This window comes from Vigna unguiculata, chromosome 6 (assembly GCF_004118075.2).
Source record: "Vigna unguiculata cultivar IT97K-499-35 chromosome 6, ASM411807v1, whole genome shotgun sequence".
Lineage (NCBI taxonomy): Eukaryota > Viridiplantae > Streptophyta > Magnoliopsida > Fabales > Fabaceae > Vigna > Vigna unguiculata.
Window position 1 is genome coordinate 30,749,885 of NC_040284.1, and position 23,439 is coordinate 30,773,323.

Genomic DNA, 23,439 nt, shown 5'->3' on the forward strand with positions numbered 1-23,439 from the left:
TCATTGTCTTAAGATTTTGGGTTGAGAGTGGTATCAATTCCTTGTATGATTGAACTCATATCTCATTGGTGTTTGTTCTTCCTAGTAAAACCTCTTCTTATAAACTTAACAAGTGGTACGAGAGCCGATGGTTAATACCGACTCAAACGAGTGCGGTACCCGTCACCGGAACATTTATTTGAAGGAAAACAAGAAGCACGAGCTTCAGAAAATTCCCTAATTCATTGTCCCAATAGTCAAAATAGTTTGACATAAACTACCCAATCCCAGTGGAGTTGTACGCTAGTTGAACAATGGAATGCTAAATATATCTATCACCACTGTATATAATGCGAATGTAAACACCTGAAATGATTAAATATAGGATTTTTCAAATCCCTTTTGATGTGGGCGAACTATTATTTTTGAATGATTCCATGTTCCGTCGAAATCATGGTATTTAGCAAGGAAGTAGATGGAACTTTTGAAAGAAATTAGCGTAGAATGTTGACAATGAAGATTGTGAGCTTACCTAATGAGATGAGAAAGAATGAAAACAAACACGTTATCTGTAGCAAGTGGACATGCAAAAGCATAGGTGAATCTATCTCATCTACCCTCTTTGTTTCTTTCAGAGGATGTTCTTTCCTAAACTAAAGAGAAATAAATTAACACTAGAATAAAGTAAAAGCAAACATAAATAAAAGGGATAAAGAATAAAAATGATACAAGTCCCTCTTAGAAGAGACAATTAATAAGTGGGATTCTCTGCCCTATGCAATATGTAATATGTATGCATGCTCACCAAAAAACAGACACTTCTTTTTCTCCACCTTTCTCTCTTTTTCCCTTTTTCTTTTCTTCCTCAACTTTTGGTATATACATTGCAATCATAACCATAAACATATATTTCATTTAATGCAATTTCCAAAAAAACAATTACATGCTCCAAAACTCCATTGCCAGATGGCATGCAACCAGGAATTGAGTTGCTCATCTAGGTTTAGCGTGTAAAATGGAAAACCAATTCGCTTGGCCGAGTGAACTCAGTCGAGTCCGTTACTCGGGTGAATATCTTTGAGCAGGCCCAATACCTGCTGCATCGTGGGCCTCTTTCCGGGTGACTCCGCCGTACACAGATACGCTACTCGGAGGCTCTCCACCATCTCACTCTCCGAGTCGCCGCCGCCGCCGCCGCCGAGTTTAAGTCTCTCATCCAGCGCCTTCACAGAGTGTCCCTCCCTTACCGCCTTCCTCACCCAAACCACCGTCTCCGCCGTGCCGCCCCTCCCCGTCAGAAGCTCCATAAGCACCACACCGAAGCAGTAAACATCCGTCTCCGTCGAGCAGTTCGTCGCGGCGGCAGCGCTCTCCCTTCCAAACTTTCGGAACCCGAAATCCGCGATTCGCGGCTCGAAGTCGTCGCCGAGAAGGACGTTGGAGGTGACGAGATGGCCGTGAACGACGGGCCTTGACCCCGCGTGGTGCAGAAACGCCAATCCACGCGCTACGCCCACCGCAATACGGTGGCGTATTGGCCAGCCCATCTTTTCCGGCGGCGATGCTCGAGAAACGGCGCCGTTTTGAATAATCTCCCATGTGTCACCGCTCCAATCCTCGACATTAGTCTCCCCCGCCGGTAGTTCCTGCAACCACCTACCCAAATCACCGTTGGACATAAACTCGTACAACACCAGCTTCTCCTTCCCTGATAATAACAGTAACAATATTTCAAATTTTCAAATTGTAAAAATTGCATGCATGAATATCTATCTACACGTAATGATAGCGAGTGGTAGAAGTAGGTGGAAATGGTTACTGAATAGGTTAACTTAACGAGTGCGACGTTACAAAAAATTAAAACCCGTGAGGCATTTAATGTGAGTAGGTTAAGTCAAAGGACACTGGTGTGCGCAGTTATAGATCAGAATTTTGGAACCTATCAGAAAAATAAAAACATTGGACTAATTCATGAAAGTAGGGTCGCTACCTGCAATACAGTAACCAGAGAGGGGCAAGAGATTGGGGTGTTTGAGTTGAGCAAGGTCAACGAAGAGAGCGACAGCGTCATCATGATGGACGTCTCTGGCGTTTTCGATGACTTTGATTGTCACGTGGATGTCTCCGGTTAAGACAGCGCGGTACACGGGCCCACACCTGCCCTCAGCCAGGAGAGAGTCCTTGCCAAAGTGTGACGTGGCAGAAATGAGGTCCACGAAGGTGAGGTTCATGAGAGGCTTCTCGAACATGACCACGGGTGCGGAAGAGGGTTCTTTCAGGTCAGCCACCCATGATGTCCCTGATTCTGTCTCGAATGCGAAGGGTCCCGATTTCTCCATCTTCACGTTCACTGGGACCGGCTTAGAGATCGCCCACTTGTTCTTTTTTGCCCATTGCCTCTTCCTTCTGCAACGCCACACAACGCACATGCACAGTCCGACAACCACGAGTGCCGAGGCACACGACAAGGCCGCAATCATGCTTCTTGGTTTCTGTTTTGACTTTTGCTTTTCTCTCGGCCTCTTCTTCTCCGCCTGGATGTGGTGGGACCGTTCATGTGGTGGGGTTGAAGTTGAAGCTGATGTCCAGGTTGCACCTAGCTTTGGCGTTTTGGATGCGGTGTAGCTGAAGTTATTACCAGCGTGAATGAACGCCGATTTGCCGAACTTTTTGAATCTGTCTAATGCGGTGGATGCTTTGAAGTTGTTGTGGGAGATGTTCAAGAATTGTATGGTCTTCAAGGGAGGGAAGTCCGAGGGGAAGCTACCGTTCAAAGAGTTGTTTGAAAGGTCCAAGAAGGATAGTGAGGTTAGGGTGGAAATGGGTTTTACGCTACCTTTGATGTTGCAGTCGGAGAGATTAAGGTATTGTAGATTGGTGAGGTTTTGGAACCCTAAAGGTAAAGTTCTGAGGTTGTTGTGTGAAAGGTCGAGGCTTTTGAGGTTTTTAAAAACAGAGAGGTGAAGCTGGTTGGTGAACCTGTTGTATGAGAGATTGAGATTTTTCAGCGATGAAAAGGAACCGTTTTGGGATGTGGGGTTAATGCTCCCTCCGAACCTGTTCTGAGAAAGGTTCACTACCGATAAGGATGAGGTTGTCCACAACCAGTTTGGTACCTGCCCTTGTAAGAAATTCCCAGACAGATCTAGAACCTCCAACTTGGACATGTTCCTCAGATACTTCCACGAAATGCTTCCACTTAGGTTCCTGAAGGAAAGATTTAGTCTTTTAATAACAGCAGCATTTGAACAATTAGAAGCGCTTTGGAACCAGGAAGAGTTGAATCCAGACACAGATTGAAACGCCTTTGACACCAGCTCCTGGTCTTCATTTTTGCATGAATAATATTTAGAGTCCACGAGCGCAAGCAGTGAAAGGAGAATAAAGAACGTGGAAAAGGGCTTCATTTTCTTAGCTCCACCGTCTCAATGTCGTGTCCCTATTATACCCTGATGGTTGGTGTGAAAGAGAGAAAGGCAATAGAGAAAGAGGGGCCGAGGGTGGGCTATAGTTGTTTGCCAAGTGGGACAGTTGGTGGTTATAGTGGTAGTGAAGTGGGAGCAACGGCGTCAAGTGTTTTTGACGGAGGAGTTAACGGGCACGTGAGCGTGGTTATTTGTAATGGTGAAAAACCATTAAATGGAAAATGTACCATAGGTGTTGACTGCTGAAGAGGTTTGAGATCACCGCATGCCAGTCAATGTCGCTTTTTGTTTTACTTTCAAATGTTTTGCTCTCTGACATAATTTCCCACGGTGAATTTCTGTGAAACCAATGCTGCCATGGAGACTAATGAGTGCGCTGTAATAAAGTGGAGGGTTCAGACAGAAGAAACAATGAGTCTGTGATGTATAAAAAAATACAATAGCCCTTAATTCAAATAGATTTGAAGGTGACCGAAAGGGATAGGGTCCCAGTTCTTTAATTTCTGATTCAGAAGGTTAGAAAGATCAACAGAGAAGATGATGTAATGCTAAACATGCTCCCATGGCCATGCAATAAATTATCCAATCTCAGACCACACAGTTGACAACACCTACCACTGCCAGGGCCTGGCTCCTCACTTGAAACTCCACCTCTCTAAATATATTTTACTATGTAATTTTAAAATAATTTGTGTACATTACTTATCTAATATCAATGTTTCTTATTACTGACAATGATGGGAAAAACATGAAGGGAACGTTGCTATACTAAATACCTTAACAGAATAACAGATAGTTTAGCTGTATAAAGAAGCCATAGTTAAAACTGTTGTAAATTAGTAATTACTAGTAAACATACCGAGTCTTCTGAAGATTTTAAGGTTGTAGTACTAGTATGCTTGGTTCTGCTGCATAACATGCAATTCAATTTTGTTGGATAACAGTTGTTTACTTGTCCAATGCAAAGTGTAGGAAACTGACCACTCAAATTTAGCAAAAGTTGCAGAGTGAGTCCAGATTTTAAGGAATGGGCTACAATCCTTATTGGGGTTAAAAACAAGTTGTTCTGATGGCAGAAGCAGAAGAAATTTAGTTTGATAGTTTTCATTCTATTTATGTTTTTGACAACCATTCCTACTTCAGCAGGTGTTCAATAATCAACAAGGGCCAAGTCTTCAATCCTGAGGGTTCCTTTCTACTAAGAATTAAATTATTGCAGTCACAGTTAACTTCCTGCAGCATAAATAAAAAAGGTTACGTTGTATCTAAGAAGCGGTTGACAGAGTAACTCTTGGATTAGTCATGGGTGAAGAAAATACAGTAAGCATAAGAGAACAATTATTGTTTTGATTGCATGCACTATTGCAGTCATGAATGCTTCATTTACCTTTTGACTAAGCTAGTTTTTCTGGTTTAAACCATGCCTAATCAATTTGATTGTCATAGCTATAAGACAAAAACAGATAGAGACCCAATTGATTGCTATGACCGAGTAAGTGGTACAAAATAGTATCGGCAAATTTGCGGAAGAGCCAAGCACAGTTTGGGACATTACTTCCATCATCTAATTAATTACTTGGAAGAAAAACAAAGCACATGCAAATTACTAAGCCCTTGTCACAACAATGCCCAGTGTTCCACTAACTTTCTATCATCGGTCAACAAGGTTGTTTTTTATGGCTCCCTTGATTGGTAGAAATTACCTCTACAATTTATTTGCACATGTTATATGCAGAAAGAACTATGTCTTCAAGTAAGAGGAAAGCAAAATCCACCAACCGCAAATTAATTCCCTGTTCCTACCCTATCTATTCAAGGGAAAAATAAACAAAAATAACAATTTGACCTAAGCATGTTGGATCGTTAGGGTGAGTAACATTTGGTGAGATGTTTTCTGCTCAATTAATTGTGATAGTCAATTGTCAATATAGAAAATCAAATATATACAGAATAGAAGAAAAAAAAAACCCTAAAGTTACCTTCTGCAGAGAAAAAGACAAAGGTTAAATTAGTTTTTCAGGACCACCTTGCAGACAAACTAATTCAAATTTTAAAATTTCTAAGTTTCCTGCCTTTCAAAACCGAAACCTCAGTTGGAAAGAGCAACAACAAGATGACGCATATTTGAAGAATTCATACCAATTTGGTAGAAAATATTAAGTGGGAATTGAAAAGAAAATGATATAGAATAAAAGGAATAGATAGAAAGCATGATCTTCAGAAAATGACAAATTAGACGCCCATGATCCACTTGTGAAAGTAGGAGAAAGCAAAAGAGGTAAAGCAGTTCAAAATTGCATTGTAGTGGATTTGGAAGTTGGCAAGGAGCTTGCTCCACAAATTCCAGATGCTAGTGGTTATCACACCTGCTCTGGCACCTGGTTTTTGGCTTTTCTCTGTTACCATTATATATATGCACATTAATTTTATGTTATTAAACTGTGCTTGGATCGGTTATGGTGAACAAGTTAAGTGGACGGTATCACCTAATCCACAACCATCCAAATCAGAATTCCAAGAGAATGACAACTCAGACTTAGAATATAGTATTAAATTCAAAGACTGAGATTTGGGGTTATTATAAATTAGTATAACAACTTTACACTCCTACCTGAAAGCTGATTCACCAGAGTGGGTCTCGAAAATGAGAATCAGAAAATAATTTCACTTATAAGTCTATGTTTGTATCAGCATCTTGCATGCTCCCAAAACTTCCTTTTGTTTGGGTTAAGAAGTGAAAATAAGAGAATAAAAAAAGTAAAAAGCTTCATAATTTCTGAGATAGTATATGATGAACATGTAGTGAAGGAAAGTGGGTGGTCTTTAATTTCTTTATACACGTTGAGTTGAAAACTTTATGGGCATAATAATGGAGGGTTTGTACACCTTAAAATTAGTCTACGGGGCAATAGCTTCCACATATCATAATTAAGGTCATTTAATTTTGCAAAACAGAAGAGAAAGGTGACATAATTCATGAGTGTGAATGGTTGAGAGTTAATTTTTACCATTTTTTTTAGCATTTTCATTTCACATGATTATCACACACACATACACTTAAAATCTTCTGTGTGGAGTTGTCTTCACAGTGAAGACGCGGTCATGGTATCGTATCCAATATGTAAGATAAAAAAAATAGGAAATGTTATAAAAATTATGGAAGAGTTTTTCTTTAAGTTTACCAAATCTCTCACAAAAGTTTGATTTTTTAAGTAAAACTTTATAAATAAAAAAATAAAGTTCAGACCAAGAGATATTATATTACAGTACATAATTTTTTATTTCAAAAGAGTTTTTTAGGTTATAACTTTTTCATCTATGAATATATTGCAGTGTAATTTATATCATAGTCATTTTCTAGTTGTGTTTGAATATAAAATTATTCCTCAAAATTTAATAGATTTGTTCTAATATATGTGAAACTCGGATTTTACATATTTTTAAAAACTGTTTTATTCTATTTTCTAGTAATCCTACATACAAATAAATACTCCACATGCAATTACATATATTAAATGATGATTGAAATTCTAAATATATAAATTAGTTATAAACTAATGTGTAAAATGTTCTGGTAAGGGAAAAAATATTTTTTATATAATACTTTACATTTTCGACCTAGCAAATATTGTCTATATTCTAGTATCAGTAATTATTTCCAATCATAGTACATAAATATTATGGGCAAAAAAAACACTAATACTAATAGAAAAAGATACCGATATTCTCAACGAATACTAAAAAGACAAACAAAGTACGCAGCCTTTGAATGGATGTAAGAGAGTTGAATGTCAGGCCATGGAATCAGATGTTTGTTAAGTTTCCCAACGGATAGTTTCCAACAGATTTTCAATTCCTACAAAAATTTTAAAATTTCTTCGTCCGGAATATTTAAATTTGTTTGGGTCCAATTGATTTTTGGACTTTAAAAGGAGACTAGCCCACAGTAGATCTATTAAAGGCCCATGTTCTTTTCCTTAATGGGCCACAAATAATGAAGTTGTGCACTGCATTGATTGCATTAATTTTTTTCCCTACAAGTATTCATTTTAATCTTCCTTGAAAAACAAAATACAAATAACATTTTTCTTTTTCAAAATATGATTACGTATATAAATTATTATTTCAAATAAATTCACTATCTTTTATGACCTTTTCTTTCTCCCACTACAGTTACCCTCATTGTAATAAATTGTAGGCTAAAATAATTTTTCATCCTTTATCCTTTTATACTGAAATTTGTAGTTTTGCTTTTAATATTATTTTTATCTTAAATTCAGTATAACATAGTTTTTTATACTGAATTTGATGTGTAAATTTAATGTTGCTCAAACTAAGCTAAACATGACATGAAAATACATGACATGAATCCGAAACCGACCATAACTTAAAATATCAGCGAAAAGAAATTGGAGGCAAAATCAACTACTTAACTAACTTCAAACATCATTCATTATATCATAGGCTTGCCCATTGCGTGTCATAATCATTTCTACCACCCACGCAGAGTTGACTTTTCAACTCCTGCTTTATTCTATTCTTTCTTTCCTCACCTTCACTTCACAATATTAATCGTTTCCAAAATTCTCTTCTCATTATTTATTCACAAAACACATGTACCCATAATATTTAATAGAAAAAATAATATAAATAAACATAAAAGCTGTATATAAATTATAAGAAAAACTTACAAAAAAAAAATCCATAATCTATTCTATAATGTATCTTATAATATAGACGGAAAGAACAATATTTATAAATGATCCCTCAAACTTTAAATTAATTAAAAATAAAGTATTTTTTTAGTATAATGTTTTCAATTTCGAATGTTCCTTCACAAATTTATTCCAAAAATAACTAATAAATTAAAACAAAATAATGTTTATAAACGAGTTTATCCTGGAAATGAACTTTTTTATTGTCACCGACCAAATAGAAAACTGAAAAGGAAAGGAAAGTTACGGTGCATAAAAATATATGCAGAAGCTTAAATCAGAGGAAACACGTACAGTGCATTGTTGCGTGAAGAAATAGTATGATTCTTGAAACGTTGTTATCCTTCGACCATGCTAAGTGACAGCCTATTAGTTTCTTGCAAGCCTTGTTCTTTGAGTTCCGAAACTACCACCCACTAAGTCTGGGTTTTCTTTTCGATGGAATTTTGGCACAACATAAAACATAAATAACAACGAAACCCATGTTCTATAATCAGATCAATCCCAGAACATGGCATGTAACCAAACTCAGATGTCACGTGTGCTTGTTAAATTATTATAGTAGTCTAATCTAAAACAATAGGCAAAAGCAGGTGCATTTTTTTCTGAGAAAAATTATCAAAAATGAATAAATTAAAAAAAAAAATTAGAACATGAATAAGTTGTGGAAAGGTGCAAAGAAGTTGAAATCGTGTTAAAGTTATGTAACTTTAGTTAAGTATTATATATATCTAAAGATATATAGGCTACCCACATTTAAGTATACTCAAGTCTTATAGTACGGCTATCAGGTGAGGCTATCAGGTGAGAAAGATTGGCCAACAGCATATCGGTCAATAAGGAAATAATTCTCATATGTCCAAATAAATCTTGGTCACTCATGCCTAGATGTACTAAGTCTTTATGATATGATCCAGCATTATGATAGTTTGGCCAGATACATGTCGATCAATCAAAATCGACATTTAGAAAATGTTGAACGAGTTAACTAAGTTAAGATCGTGATTAATGTGTAATTAAACAAATTGATCAACTCAAGATTAGTCAAGATAATTAGCCAAATGGATCAAGCTCATATAGGAAAAAAGTCTATAAACACAGTATAAATAACACAGTATATGAGGTATATTATTACGTTCATTAATTATAATTTATTATCTACTGAAACTTTTGACTGACTTGAACGTCAAAATATCTTTTACAAACACAACTCCTATCCAGCATAAAAATAAGTTAAAATATTTTAAATTAAAGTTGTGTCATTCCAGTTCTGTCAATATCAATATCAAACTAAAATTATTTCACCTTAATACTTTAACTTAAACATGTTTTATACTAAAATTGTGTCATCCTACTATAATTTCTTTTTAATAAAACACGTTAAAGTAACACAACTTATTTATCCATATAATTTTGTTTTAATTTACCCATTTCAATAATTAAAAAAAAAAACCACACAATAATACTTTCGTCAACAACAATAATCACGCAGTGAGATACAATATAACGAATCTAATATTTCTTAAACTCTTACAAGTATAAATATCATTATTATTTATGTTATCTTTTGCATTGAAAATTTGCAACCGACTTGTATAGGTTAGCAATATGTTGTACGAAATTACAGGTGAGCAGTGACAGATACACGTGTTGGTGAAAAGGTGCCTGCACTTGCAGCCACTACATGTGTGAGTGCCAATGAAGAGGGAAGTACCCATAAGCTTGGAGACCACAACAACACATGTTGGCCTTCTAAAACTCCGATAAATATTCATTTTTCTCCATAAAAAATAACATCAAATCATTTTAATCGACAGACCAAACTCATAAATTATATAAACCAATTTAGTCAACATTTGTGGGTATCAATCGCAACAGTATCTTATCTTTTAACCAAATTTCCAAGAATATTTCAATTTAATTTCTCCAGTGTTATGATTAAAAAAATAAAAAGAGAGAGACAGATTTAATCAGTTTTATGAGATTTAAAATATGTAATTACATTAAATTAAAAAAAAAAGGCATTTATAACTACGTACTCAATTTAAAATGTGATGGATAAGTTATTTAATCAAATAAATAGCATAAATTACACTAGAAATATTAAATATAAAATATAAAAAATAAATATTGATTTAGTTATTCACTCAATTCAAAGTGAATCAACCAACTTTGCTTTTCACAAAAACAACTTTGTATATCATGATCTGTGATGCATTTATCTACTATAAAAATAATTTGTGATGACATTGTAAAAGAAAATGTTGAAATATATAATTTCAATAATACAAGGCGATGGTATGATTGTACCATATTGATGTATGTAATGTTTATATAAAGTGAAATTATGACCTTTTACGATAGGGTTGCCTACCATTGGTGCTTTGTTTTGTGGTCAGTGTGTGGTGATAATACATTGTATGATATAATGTAATATAAAATATCACGTAATGATTTAATTATACAGATAAAACATCAAATACTAATTTTTTTTATAATACATACAAATTGGTATTATAAGATGTACTTTAGTAATGATATGACAAATAAGTTATTAGTCTTTATTAAAATATGCTTAGTGATATTTTTTTTTAAATACACACTTTTTTTGGCTAATATAGTTAGAAGAATTTGGGGTTCTACGTGGTATTATAATATCAAAATTTAAAATAAAAATTGAATTAACCTAATTTTTATTTTTTTATTTAAATTAAACTTATAAAAATTAACGTCAATTTATAATTTGTCACAAATAACTATTATAAAAATAAGTTTGAAATAATTTTTTAAGAATTTTTGTGATTACATTTTTAAATAAATGTTCAGTAAAGGATATTTAATAAATGTTTATTTAATTGAAAAACTTAATAATAAAACCATAACTTTTTCCTTTACAGTCAAAACATAAAAACCCTAATGGGTGTAAGTTTTGGTAGTTTAGGATATTTTTTGGCACCGGAAAACGTGTTCAATTTTGCTGGTTCGATTTTTCTGGCACTACAATTGGCTAATGTGAAACAAAAACAATAAGAAAAGCGAAAGCATTAGCATTAGAAAATGCAAAAGCAAATAAAAAAAATAAAAAGGAAAAGATAAAAAAGTAAAAGAAAAATAGAAACCAATTAATGGTGGTATATAGTCTCCCTTATATAAGCATCTCTCTCGTTCATTCTCTCACCTGTTATTTGAATTTGAACCAAATACGATAAATTTGTTTACACACATCATCACAGTCTCTCTCACACATAGGAAACCTCAAACAAATCAAAACCACACCCTTGTTCGTTCCTCCCTCCATCCGTTCACTCTTTCCAACAACCTTCAATAGAGGCCAATCCAAACACCAATCACCACCCACCACCTCCATTATTCTCTTCATTCAACCAAAACAAAACAAAACAATAACGAAAAGTTTAGCCTCCAAATTTCAAATCCAAGGGCCATCCATGGCCGACGTCGTTTCCAAGGCCCCTAGCGGCGCCAACCATACGAGCCATCACAAGAAGGACCCATCGAGCCTTCTATTGGGTCGTTTCGAGATTGGGAAACTCCTTGGACATGGAACCTTCGCAAAGGTCTACTACGCGCGGAACATGAAAACCGGCGAAGGCGTGGCCATCAAGGTAATCGACAAGGAGAAGATTCTGAAGGGAGGTTTGGTGGCACACATAAAGCGCGAGATCTCCATCCTCCGCCGCGTGCGCCACCCCAACATCGTGCAACTCTTCGAAGTAATGGCCACCAAGAGCAAGATCTATTTCGTAATGGAATACGTTCGCGGGGGCGAGCTTTTCAACAAGGTCGCGAAAGGAAGGCTCAAAGAAGAGGTTGCGAGGAAGTACTTTCAGCAGTTAATCTCCGCGGTGGGGTTCTGCCACGCCAGAGGGGTGTACCATAGAGATCTCAAACCTGAAAATCTCTTGCTTGATGAGAACGGTAATCTTAAGGTCTCTGATTTCGGGTTGAGTGCGGTTTCTGATCAAATCCGACAGGATGGGTTGTTTCACACTTTTTGTGGGACACCTGCGTATGTTGCTCCCGAAGTTTTGGCGAGGAAAGGATACGATGGTGCCAAGGTGGATCTCTGGTCTTGTGGGGTCGTGTTGTTTGTGTTGATGGCGGGGTATCTGCCCTTTCACGACCAGAATGTTATGGCAATGTATAAGAAGATTTACAGAGGGGAGTTTCGGTGTCCCAGGTGGTTTTCTCCTGATTTGTCCAGGCTTCTCACGAGGCTTCTTGACACCAAGCCCGAAACCCGGATTGCGATTCCCGAGATCATGGAGAACAAGTGGTTCAAGAAAGGGTTCAAGCAGATCAAGTTTTATGTTGAGGATGATAGGCTCTGCAATGTGGACGATGACGTGCTTTTGGACAACGATGACGATGTTGCTTCTGTTGCTTCTTTTTCGGATTACTCGGTTTCGGAGTCTGATACGGAGGTCGAAGTTAGGAGAAAGAATGGTCCTTTGCCTAGACCTCCTAGTTTGAATGCTTTCGACATTATATCGTTTTCCCCTGGGTTTAATCTCTCTGGGTTGTTTGAGGAGAAGGAGGATGAGACGAGGTTTGTGACCGCTGCACCAGTCAACAGGATTATTTCCAAATTGGAGGAGATTGCCCAGTTGGTGAGGTTTACGGTGAGGAAGAAGGATTGCAGGGTGAGTTTGGAGGGTACCCGAGAGGGGGTGAAAGGGCCTTTGACTATTGCTGCTGAGATTTTTGAGTTGACACCAAGTTTGGTTGTGGTGGAGGTCAAGAAAAAGGGAGGGGATAGAGCTGAATATGAGAGGTTTTGTAACAACGAATTGAAGCCAGGATTGCAGAATTTGATGATGGAGGAGTCTTCAACTTCTTCAGGCTTGTCTACACCTGAACCTTCCTTGCTACGTGGCCTTTCTGAACCTGTTTCGGATTTTTCTTCTGAAATCGGAAGCCCATGCTCTATGCCTTCCATCGAGTGAGGTAGAGAAGAGAAAAGGGTAAAACTAAAGCCTTCTCTCCCTCTCTCACTCTCTCCTTTGCTTTATTTATTTTTTTATAGATTGTGTATGAAAATCGTTAAAAAATTTTGCCCACAGAATTCTCCTGCTTTTAGGTTTGCTTATTGACTGAAGCGCTAGGTGCCTACTGTGTTGGTATGCTTAAATTGTATACGAGAAACAAAAGGCTAATTGTATGTATTCTACTTTTCTTCACTCCTTGTTGCTAAACTGTACGTTACTTTGGCTTTGTACATCAAGTACTCAGAAATAGCAAAACGGTTTAGTGGTACCAGTCCATGTGGCAATCCACTGCTTTTGTCTCTTCACAAATTCCTTTGAAATTGGAGATGTATCTCTCGATAGATGTTAAATAAGTGGGGTTTCGACTAATGAGAGTGATTGACGTAGAACTTGTACATGGCCTAATAGCCTATAATATATATGAGCATATCTTTTCCTTTCATTGTTTGAAGCTGTAACTGATGAACCCAAGAATCTTACTAACCAAACCATTCCAATATTAAAAGACACCAGTGACTACAAATTTTGATACTTTGTTTTTGCTCGATCAAACTCTGCAATTTCAGTGCATAGCATGCTGAAGAAAATAGACGGAAACCTGGTTTGGTTACACACTAACTTAACATGTATTTGTAAATACTTACAGAATAACTATCATTTTGTCTAATCTAAAAGCTAGGGAAGTATTGCTGAAGTTTGTTATTTCTTAACCATACACAAGAAGCTCCCATTTACTTGAGAACAAAGTTGGGCTTTAGCCCTGTAGAGTAATTGTTGTTAATCTCAACTAGTTAACGCAAAGTATTATTAAACTCGTATTCCGAAATGTGTGTTTAGTTTCCCTTTAGAACTTGATGTTTAGTCTTTGAGAACATAAAAATCAAAGAGAAAAAAAGAAAGCGTAGTACTTATATAAGGTCAAAGTCCATAAAAAAAAAGGAGAAATTAAGCAGAGATTATCTAAATGGGTGGCATTTCCTCTACACGTGTTATCTTTGTAGCGGAACAATAAATTTCCAAAATTGATCTAAAAATAGCACCCACTAGAAAATGCTTCAAATATTTAAAATCTGATAGGACAGAGGCGATCAATAGGAAGCGTTGGCGATTAATCCAAATCCAAATCAATAGGAGATTGGATTGTCATCGCAGTTCTGAAAGAAACATTGCATGACATCATCCAAATCAATGTTTAGTTCTCTCTTCAACATTGCATGACATCATCCAAATCCATGTTTAGTTCTCAGTTCAAAATTCTTCGCTCCTATTAGCCAGAACTGCACACCTTACGGCAAAAAATGTAAACGTGGATATTAAGAAATAAAAAGCAAATATCTTTTTTAATGTTGCAACGTGATAAATCAGATTTAGTTTTTGAACGATCTTCAGAGAAAAAAATTACCTTCATCTCCGTATCTAAATTTAATAGGTAACTAATTGTTTTCTATCAATGTTTTTATTGAATAAGGTATATAATTATATATCTATTCATATTTACTTTATTATTATTTTAAAATTAATTAATTAATTTTATAATATAATAAAAATAATAATAAATTATAGTAAATAAAACATAATATTATCATATATTTAATATTGTTGTTTCTTTCCTATCAAATATTTATAAAAAAATTATAATTGTATATATTTCAAATTAGAATACCAAATAAAATTTCATGAAAGTCAAAATATATAGTTAATAAAATTTAAAAATATTAAAAACAATATATATAAAAGGAAAACGATTTTCAAATTAAAAAATATTTTTAAAAGTGTTTGTTTACTTCAATTTTTTAAATTCTAATAAAATTTCTTTTTTTTATACACTAATATAAATTATAATACATCACTAGATCAAAATCATTAAAAGAACAAAAATTAAACTAATATTAATAGAATTTTAACATAAATTTCTCATCTTTTGAGATTCAATATATGTTGGATGATGATAAAAAACATTCATGGCAATTACATTAAATTATTATACTATAGTAAATAAAATTTATTTATACAATTGTAGTGATAAAATTACACTACAATTATTAGTTAGAAAATAAAAATAAGTAAATAAAAAATATCAAAATAGTATTCTACATGATAATAATAAACAACAAATAAAAATATTTTAAAAAAGATTAAATGTGTGTCTTAAAAATAATTTGAGATACGATCGAATGAAATTGCATAAAGAAAAAATAAAATGTATAACTAAATGTGTGAAAAATGAAAAATATATTAGAGATCTAAAAAATAATAATTCAAATATCAACTTACTCAATAATTAAGAGATATCGAAAATTGTTTGAGCGAAACTAAAGAGTTTTTCAAATGAAAAAAAAAATATATATAATAAAGAATATACATGTTTTATATTACTTAATAAATAAAAGTTTTATGATATTGAACACTTAAATGGAGAGTGTAAACATTATCATGTGAAAAAAAATACATAATAAATAAAAATATTAAAAAAATGTATAAATATTCAAATATAATAAAAAAATATCTTAAATATGTAAATGAATTTAATGACAACTCAAATAATCGAAATAAAAAATTGAATAAATTTTGTGTATTATATATATTTAGCCCTATTTTAAAAAATCATATGTTACATGTAACCCATATTTTAATTGGGTAATAACTACTTAACCAAAATAATTTAATACTATTTTTTTTTCATCTACAAAATTTAAATGTAATACTTGAGACACTTATTTGGATGTTCGGAAGGAAGTTGCTCCCCTCTCTCTCGTTTGGCTTTGTCGACGAAGTGTGTGGAAAGAAAATTTAAAGCAAGTTTTCAAACCGCTTCTTTTCATACTAATATTAGGAAAGTTGTGTTCCAAATCGACACAATTCATTGTGTAAGGTAAACATGATATATATTTAAGTTAGATAATCAATTATGTATCTAAAATATTTTGTATATTTGTATAACTTAATTGGTTATATCATAAATATTTTATTAATGTTAACATTTATAATTATTATGACGATAAAATAATTCAAAATATATTAAAATAGGAAATATAATTTAACAAAACATATAAGAGTAAAAATTTTATTTTGTCTATATCCATGTCAATTCTAATTTAAATTGACATTGATTCTGATTCAAATTGACAATAAGCACTTTTTTTTTATATAAGTAACTGACATGATTTTGTGTTATGTATAGATTTAAATTATAATTAATATAATTTATTTATTTATTTATTTATCAGTTAGTTATTATATTTTTTTGTATAATATAATTTCACATTACTCTTAAAGTAGATGTTAAGATAATTTAAATATATATTTTTTAAATCTTTCAAAAAATATTTTAAAAATAAAATGATAATATAAGTTTCAGACTTTAAAACAATATAATACTTTGAATACAATAATTATATTATTTTAATTTTTAATGTTTTCAAACATCGGCATAACATAGCAATTATATTGTTGTTAATAGTTTTGTTGCCATTAGAGTTATGTTTGGAACGAGTTAAAGATAAGAAGGACAGAAATATTAAATAACTTTTTAACGAATAGTTATTTGCAATTGATTTAATTATTTTAATAACATGTTCACTAATAAAGTGGGTTTATTAGCATTTATTTTTATTATGATAGTGAAGAATTAAAATTTGTTTTAGATAGATCGATTTTGTTTAAACTTTGTTATTGTTATATCTAATAGATTTCATGAGTCGAAATTAAATAAAATTTAAATATTTTTTTTCTTTTTTATCTTTTGAGGTTTTTTTATTTTTTGAGGTGTTTTTAAAAATAAAATTGTGACGGAACTTCATATAATTTTAAAATAAAAAATATCTCATAATTACATGAGATGTTAAAAACATAACCTGTTTAATATTTGTGACCAAATAATAAATAAACACGTCTCATAAAAAAAACAATATTTTGGTTGAAAGATGTATTTAGATGGGATCGTGGGTTGATTTGGGATAGTGATTTGATTTTTGGAGCATATGGTGTGAAAACAGGTGTTGAATTCCTGGATTATAAAAGTCACCTAACTTGTTAAAGTGTGGAATAAGAAGTGGTTATCATGACACAAACTACCAATCAAACTTCAACTTTATAAGTAGATAAGCTATCTTGGTTTCATCCAAACCTGTCTTCCTATCATTTGTTCAATTCTTGCCAAATTTTAAGGACTCATTTTCTGTTTCTCCGTTTCTTCAAAAGTCATAAAGACCCTAATAAATTACCTTAAACCAATCTTCCACTTACATATTTACCCTCCACGTTGCCCTAATTACATTTCTTAATTCAGTGGTCAGAAGCCAGAGAACACAAATTCCTCATACTCATCCATCTAGGTTACAAAAGGGAAAAAGAACCTTATGAAACATGACAAAAAATAAAATACATGATTAGTTACTTTAAAGATAAATCTCACCTTAAAAAAGTGTCTCCTAGGTACCATCTTCAAATTCATTGGATTGTTGGAGTTGAGGCCTACAGGTGTTGTGTGACTGTGACATTACTGATAAAGATCCATTCTAGGAAGCAACAATCACTGTCTAACTTTAAAATTATATATAGTAAATATTTTCAATATATGTAAAATAGAAAATTCATAATTATATCATCATCATTATCATTATTTAAGTTTCCCAATATTTTACACCTCTAATCAAAATATATTCAGTTCTAGAAATATAATATTACAAATGGGTAATTAATTAAACTCAGTAATTAATTGATAATAACATGTTTGTATGATAAATATAGGAACGATCACCCCAGGAAATGAGTTATTTAACTGAAATATATTTTTAGAGGACCAATTTTTTTTCCTCATTTGAAGAATAAATTAATATTAATATTAATAATATTATTTGCCGACAAAATGGCCTCCAAGAATGTGAGTGATGATGAAGTGATTAGGCATGTTTAGAAGAACTCTTTAGCGTGTTTATATTATTGGGCTTTATTTTTGTGTTGTATGTGGTTGGGATGTAACCGTGGATTCAAATATTCAACCACAAAGAAATTTGGATCAACAAATCAGGGGCCACGATTTTCAACTGAGAAGAAATTGAATAAAAAATAAACAAGTATTTAGTATTTACAATGTCAATCATACCATGAATCACACATAAAGAGTCTTTGGCGTGCAACCTACTAATGTCACACCTCATGTTATCATGCACACTTTGAATTATATACTCAAGCTCCTTCTCAACTCATATTTAAATCTACTTTTTTTTATTTAAATTTTTACAACTATGATTTATGTAAAAATCCAATGTAATACAAAATATAAATGGTTTTAATATTTAAATTATTTTAAACTGAATAGTTTGATCCTTGGTATAGGACATACATTAAGAAAAACGTAATTAATATTTAAGAAAAAAATACAACTTTCAATTTATTTAAAATTCCAACATTTAAGAGGTATACTAAAAACGATGATAATGTAAAACTCAATTTTTTTTAAATAGTGTTAACAACTCAAAAAAGATTAAACATTATATCTTCAATATTGTTCACTTGTAAAAATAAAATATTCTACCTCATTAATAACTCACTAAAACACATTCAATTTTTTTACAAGGATTATGCCTTGAATTAACCATTTTTTGCTTTTATTTTGTATTTTTCCAAAACATAGAGAAGTTGGTTGAAATGAAAATGTGTCATCTATCAATTCAACAACAATAAGGTTGTTTTCTCTACATCTATGAAAATTTTTAAGATCTTCTTCCTTTAGAATGGGTTTTTCAGAATATAAAAAATGCATTCAGAAAAGTTTATTAGAATAAAAAAAATAAAGTGTTCAGAAATTTTATTGAGATACTGGAAGAGAAGGCCCAATACTAAATAGTACATTGAATTTCTCGGGGCCCAACGGAAGTGTACTAATACCAGATCTGTAGTCCAGACACAACTACATACACATATTGCTAAATATTACTAAATGTAATCCTTATTTTGGATAAAATATATTTCGCTATTGAAAAAATTTCAGAATGATGATTTTAGTTTTATAAAAGAAATTCTAGTCTCTATTTATCTTAAAAATGCGTTTTTATGTTATTGATGAAAAATTTAAAATGGCATTACTCTTATAAAAGAGTTTTTGTTGCTGGGTTATGCTAAAAATCCTTTTTATCTTTTAACGTTTTCTTAACCTAAGAGGAGTTGTGGCCATCCTAGATATATTGTGCTTAGTTCTATGTTGACGATGTTCAAAGCAATGAACTAGGTTGTGAGTTGCAGTAGCCATTGAATATATAACTACCGTGGTTGCAATTAAAATAATCGTGGCAGCAATAGAAACCATCTTTCTATATACAAAAACAATGATACATTGTTGGGAAATCAATCCCATACAAAAATGCGTGAAAGAATTGCTACTGCTGATATCCTTGACAGACTTAGATAATTTCATTCAGAGAAGGTTTCAAGTACTGTTCCCTGAATTTAAAGTATTCTAATGTGTTTCCAGCAACTTTTTTGACCTCGACAACATGCAAGGAAGATGTAACTTGAAAAATTTCTGCATCTAGAATGAGTTGGCCTTTTAGTCCCATCTTGCATCCCTCCAATCTAACAACACCATCTTTCTTCAAGACTTTAAATTTATCATCTGTCTGTGCTATCTCTTCAAGCATCGATACAACAGTTGAAGGTCTTTCTCCGGTAGTAAATCTGGTGAGTTGTCTTTCGTTGTGATCATTTTCAAACAAACCAGAAAGATCAAGACCTGATGATAGTGATATCAAATCAAATGCATTGAATTGATATAGCTTCGAGGGGCTTTCTTTTTTAGTTGGCGTTGCATTGTCATCTAAATCTGATGAATCAAATACAACCTCAACATCCAACATATCATCACCATTTCTAGGGAACAACGGTGGCAGATGATATTCCACAATCTGCACATACCCCTTACTAAACCAACGACTTTGCACAATCTTAGCAACATTAATTCTCCTGGTTGGATTCGGATCAAGGATCCTATAAATAAGTCTTTTCACATCTGTAGAGAACCATTTTGGGAACTGGCAATCTGCTCTGATAATCTTCTTATACATCTCCATCAGATTCTTATCGTTGAAAGGAACAAAACCTGCCAAAAGAACATAGAGAATCACTCCACAAGACCATATATCTGCCTTGGCTCCATCGTATCCTTTATTCTTTATCACCTCAGGAGCAACATAGGCTGGAGTTCCACACATCGTGTGAAGAAGACCATCCTTCTTTCTGGACTCAACCAATGCGCTCAAACCAAAATCCGTAATCTTGAGATCCCCATTCTCATCGAGAAGAAGGTTCTCTGGCTTGAGATCACGATGACACACCCCTAAGCTGTGGCAATAATCAACAGCATCAATCAGCTGCTGAAAATATTTTCTTGCCACATCCTCCTTCAACCTCCCTCGGGACACTTTATGAAAAAGTTCACCACCTTTCACCAATTCCATTGCAAAATATATCTTTGTCTTTGTTGCCATGACCTCATGCAGCTGTACAATGTTGGGATGCCTCACAAGGCGCATCACTGAGATTTCGCGCTTGATTTGATCCTTCATACCCTCTTTCATCATCATCATCTCTTTGTTGATCACTTTCACGGCCACGCTCTGGCCTGTCTTCAAGTTCCTTGCATGGTAAACTTTGGCGAAATTGCCTTGTCCAAGGAACCGTCCAATCTCGTACTTTTGCATCACAATTTTTTTCTTCTCCATTCTTCCTGATTCCTGAACGTGGAGGAACAAAAGGAAGGGTCTAAAGAAAAAAAAAGGAGTGAGATCACAAAGCAGTAACACATAAGATTGTCTTGCTCTTACGGTACCCACTCTCCATTTTGTGAATGTGGAACACTTAGAAAAACCAAGACTGGTGTAGGGAAAACGTGAAGGTTTAGGAGGCTGTGGAGGAACCACCTTTGGCAGCGTGTGAGGGGTGTTCCTCTTGGTGCAAGATCTGACAAAATGGTTAGAGAGGAATTTAAGCTAACGAAACACCAAATCAAGACCTAACCAGTAGTGGCAATGTATAAAAATAGTGAAATGAACAAAAATATACGGGAATGGTTGTGTTTGTGGTATTGTTTTAGCTGCATGTGCACTTCAGGGACACGATAGTATTTACCAAGATTGCTCACATTTACATCAGTTGAGACTATGAGTCGTTATTTCAAATTTTACGACCTCAATTTTGAACCCTAATCTCAGTATATACCATCAGCTCCTCCCAATGCACCATCTCAGGTATTGTAAATAAATGTTTTTTAAAAAGTTTTCGTAATAGGAAAATTTATATACATCTACCAATACGACTAAACTATATAGACCAGATAGGAGAATTCTGGATAGACACTTAAAAGAAACAAAAAATAAATAAAATCTAAATTTTGCATAAGCTAAAATAATTTAATCTATGAAGTTATTTATAAAATTCGTGATTAATTTCTGAAGAACATGAAAAGAGCGAGTTTTTCTTCTATTTTAATAAAAAATTAAAATAATGTTTAATTCTGCAATAATTTAATATATAGCTTAAGATTATGGATCTCTATTCTTATTTAATTTTATCTAGTGAGATTTTAACTCAATTAAATTATTCCTTACACTACGAAATATTCTTCAAAGGTTAATATATTCTTCTATATAACTTTTTGATTTTAAAATTTCAAATTATTTTCTAACATAAAAATTGTAAAATAATTTCATACTTTACAAATATGATAAAAGTGTAGAAAGAACTTTTTCACTAAGATTGTAGGGCTTTACCATGAGGGAGCCCTTCCAAAAATTCTCAAAGGCCCAAGACAAGCCCAGACCTAAGAGGGGGTTTGGAAATAGTTTTCAACCAGCAATAGACGCGCCTCGGTTAGTACCTCACTAGCTGCGTCATTGCCCCAAGCGCAAAGATGGTTGTGACAGGATAGTTTCTAGCAATATATAGAACAACTTCAAATTAATGAGACACACATGACCGATGTGGAACTCTTTGTTTGTTTCTACTAAGTAATCACCTGATCAGGGAAATCTAATCCAGTGTTTATCCGACTTCAAATTAATGAGACACAGATGACCGATGTGAACTCTTTGTTTCCTTTTACTCAGTAATCACCTGATCTTTTTCAGAAAAATCTAATCCGGTGCTTGGACTATCTTCTTGCCATATTCGAATCCTGTAATTTGGAAGGAGGAGGAGAGAAACAGACTTTGGAAGCTAATAAAAACATTTGGTAAACATTATTGTTAAGTTTGAATATCTCATTAGTCTTTTGGATGAAGTGATTATTCTGATATATCTCTTTCTTATCAGAACATCTGGTTTTTTGATAAACATTTGGCAGAAAAAATCACTAAATAGAGTAATTTTTTATTTTTTTCAATAAAAGTTACAAAATAAAATTATAAAATTCTAATATTTTTTTTATTAAGAATAATTGTTTGTGAAACAAAATTTTGTCAAATATCACTAAATAGGGGACTATTAATTCATATTCTCAAGCATTCAAAGCAATCCTGAAAAACAAGGAAGGAGAACTGGTGATGAAACAGTACAAATTAAGATTCAGTATTTTTTAGTTATTCCTTTTTTAAATTTTATTGTCTCACTGTTCATAAAATATGAGTTTAATAACTGTACATTAAATGTAAAAGTACACAGAAATTGAAACTTCAACTAGAACTGAAGGGACCCAGTAATTGGGATCCCTATGTAAAAAATTTGCTTATGCCATTTCGGGTATAAAGTACACGGTATTCTTTAGTAAAAGGCGAAAGAATAATTCGAATTGTACTTAGTACATGGCTCCGTATCAACAGCATACTCCTAGCTCTACCATTTCATAGCACAGAGAACATTTCACTTGGTCATTCTCTCGATGTGGGAATTTTAACCAAACATACATATATCATACCTTTGGATCCCTAACTGATAAATTTTTAGTCCTTTTTTATTTTTGTTTATATAATAGAAAAACATTATCTTTCACATAATTTTCTTATTGCAATTTTTTATATACCAATATTTCAAAGCAAATAAGTAATAAGGAGTTTGATATCCTTTTAGTAAGGTTATATTTATAGGATATGGAATGGAAAAGAACATTAGGTTAATTATTCATCTTTGTGTTTCTCTATTTCTAATTTTTCTTCTCCAACATCAAGTAATTTAAAATACTTTTTTTAGGGTGAAATGGTGAGTCTCACTTATGTTTGTAACCTAAATTGGTTACTGAGAGATTTATTTTGTAGATTAATGTTGTGTTGCGTGTTATACATAAAGCAAACAATCTAATAATTTTGCACATTCCATTAAAAAAAA

The 23,439-nt window shown here is 33.1% G+C and overlaps 3 protein-coding genes and 2 non-coding genes across 5 annotated transcripts; 1 reads left to right on the top strand and 4 right to left on the bottom strand.

Moving 5' to 3' along the window:
• Positions 1 to 872: 872 nt before the first annotated feature.
• Positions 873 to 3,545, bottom strand: LOC114189248 (calmodulin-binding receptor kinase CaMRLK-like). Its single transcript, XM_028077973.1, has 2 exons — positions 1,970 to 3,545; positions 873 to 1,687 (listed from the first exon to the last, which is right to left on the bottom strand). Exons 1-2 carry the CDS (start codon positions 3,384 to 3,386, stop codon positions 1,026 to 1,028), a joined length of 2,079 nt encoding a protein of 692 aa, XP_027933774.1. The 5' UTR covers positions 3,387 to 3,545; the 3' UTR covers positions 873 to 1,025.
• A 7,725-nt stretch (positions 3,546 to 11,270) lies between these two features.
• On the top strand, positions 11,271 to 13,396 carry LOC114189251 (CBL-interacting serine/threonine-protein kinase 12-like). The gene has a single exon (XM_028077978.1). It carries the CDS (start codon positions 11,566 to 11,568, stop codon positions 13,081 to 13,083), a length of 1,518 nt encoding a protein of 505 aa, XP_027933779.1. The 5' UTR covers positions 11,271 to 11,565; the 3' UTR covers positions 13,084 to 13,396.
• Positions 13,397 to 19,442: 6,046 nt separating this feature from the next.
• Positions 19,443 to 21,058, bottom strand: LOC114189253 (CBL-interacting protein kinase 5-like). Its single transcript, XM_028077979.1, has one exon. The coding sequence runs from the start codon at positions 20,841 to 20,843 to the stop codon at positions 19,527 to 19,529; it is 1,317 nt and encodes a 438-aa protein (XP_027933780.1). The 5' UTR covers positions 20,844 to 21,058; the 3' UTR covers positions 19,443 to 19,526.
• Positions 21,059 to 21,882: 824 nt separating this feature from the next.
• On the bottom strand, positions 21,883 to 22,032 carry LOC114189290. The gene has a single exon (XR_003605596.1). It is a non-coding gene; the product is annotated as a U4 spliceosomal RNA (small nuclear RNA).
• A 778-nt stretch (positions 22,033 to 22,810) lies between these two features.
• Positions 22,811 to 22,925, bottom strand: LOC114189291. Its single transcript, XR_003605597.1, has one exon. It is a non-coding gene; the product is annotated as a U5 spliceosomal RNA (small nuclear RNA).
• Positions 22,926 to 23,439: the final 514 nt, after the last annotated feature.

What these genes read in the sequence shown, in the direction of transcription:
- LOC114189248 (XM_028077973.1), bottom strand. Translation starts at nt 3,386, where the DNA reads ATGAAGCCCTTTTCCACGTTCTTTATTCTCCTTTCACTGCTTGCGCTC. An exon ending in CTCTGGTTACTGTATTGCAG is followed by an intron (nt 1,688 to 1,969) that starts GTAGCGACCCTA and finishes TGTTATTATCAG; the next exon opens with GGAAGGAGAAGCTGGTGTTG.
- LOC114189251 (XM_028077978.1), top strand. Translation starts at nt 11,566, where the DNA reads ATGGCCGACGTCGTTTCCAAGGCCCCTAGCGGCGCCAACCATACGAGC.
- LOC114189253 (XM_028077979.1), bottom strand. Translation starts at nt 20,843, where the DNA reads ATGGAGAAGAAAAAAATTGTGATGCAAAAGTACGAGATTGGACGGTTC.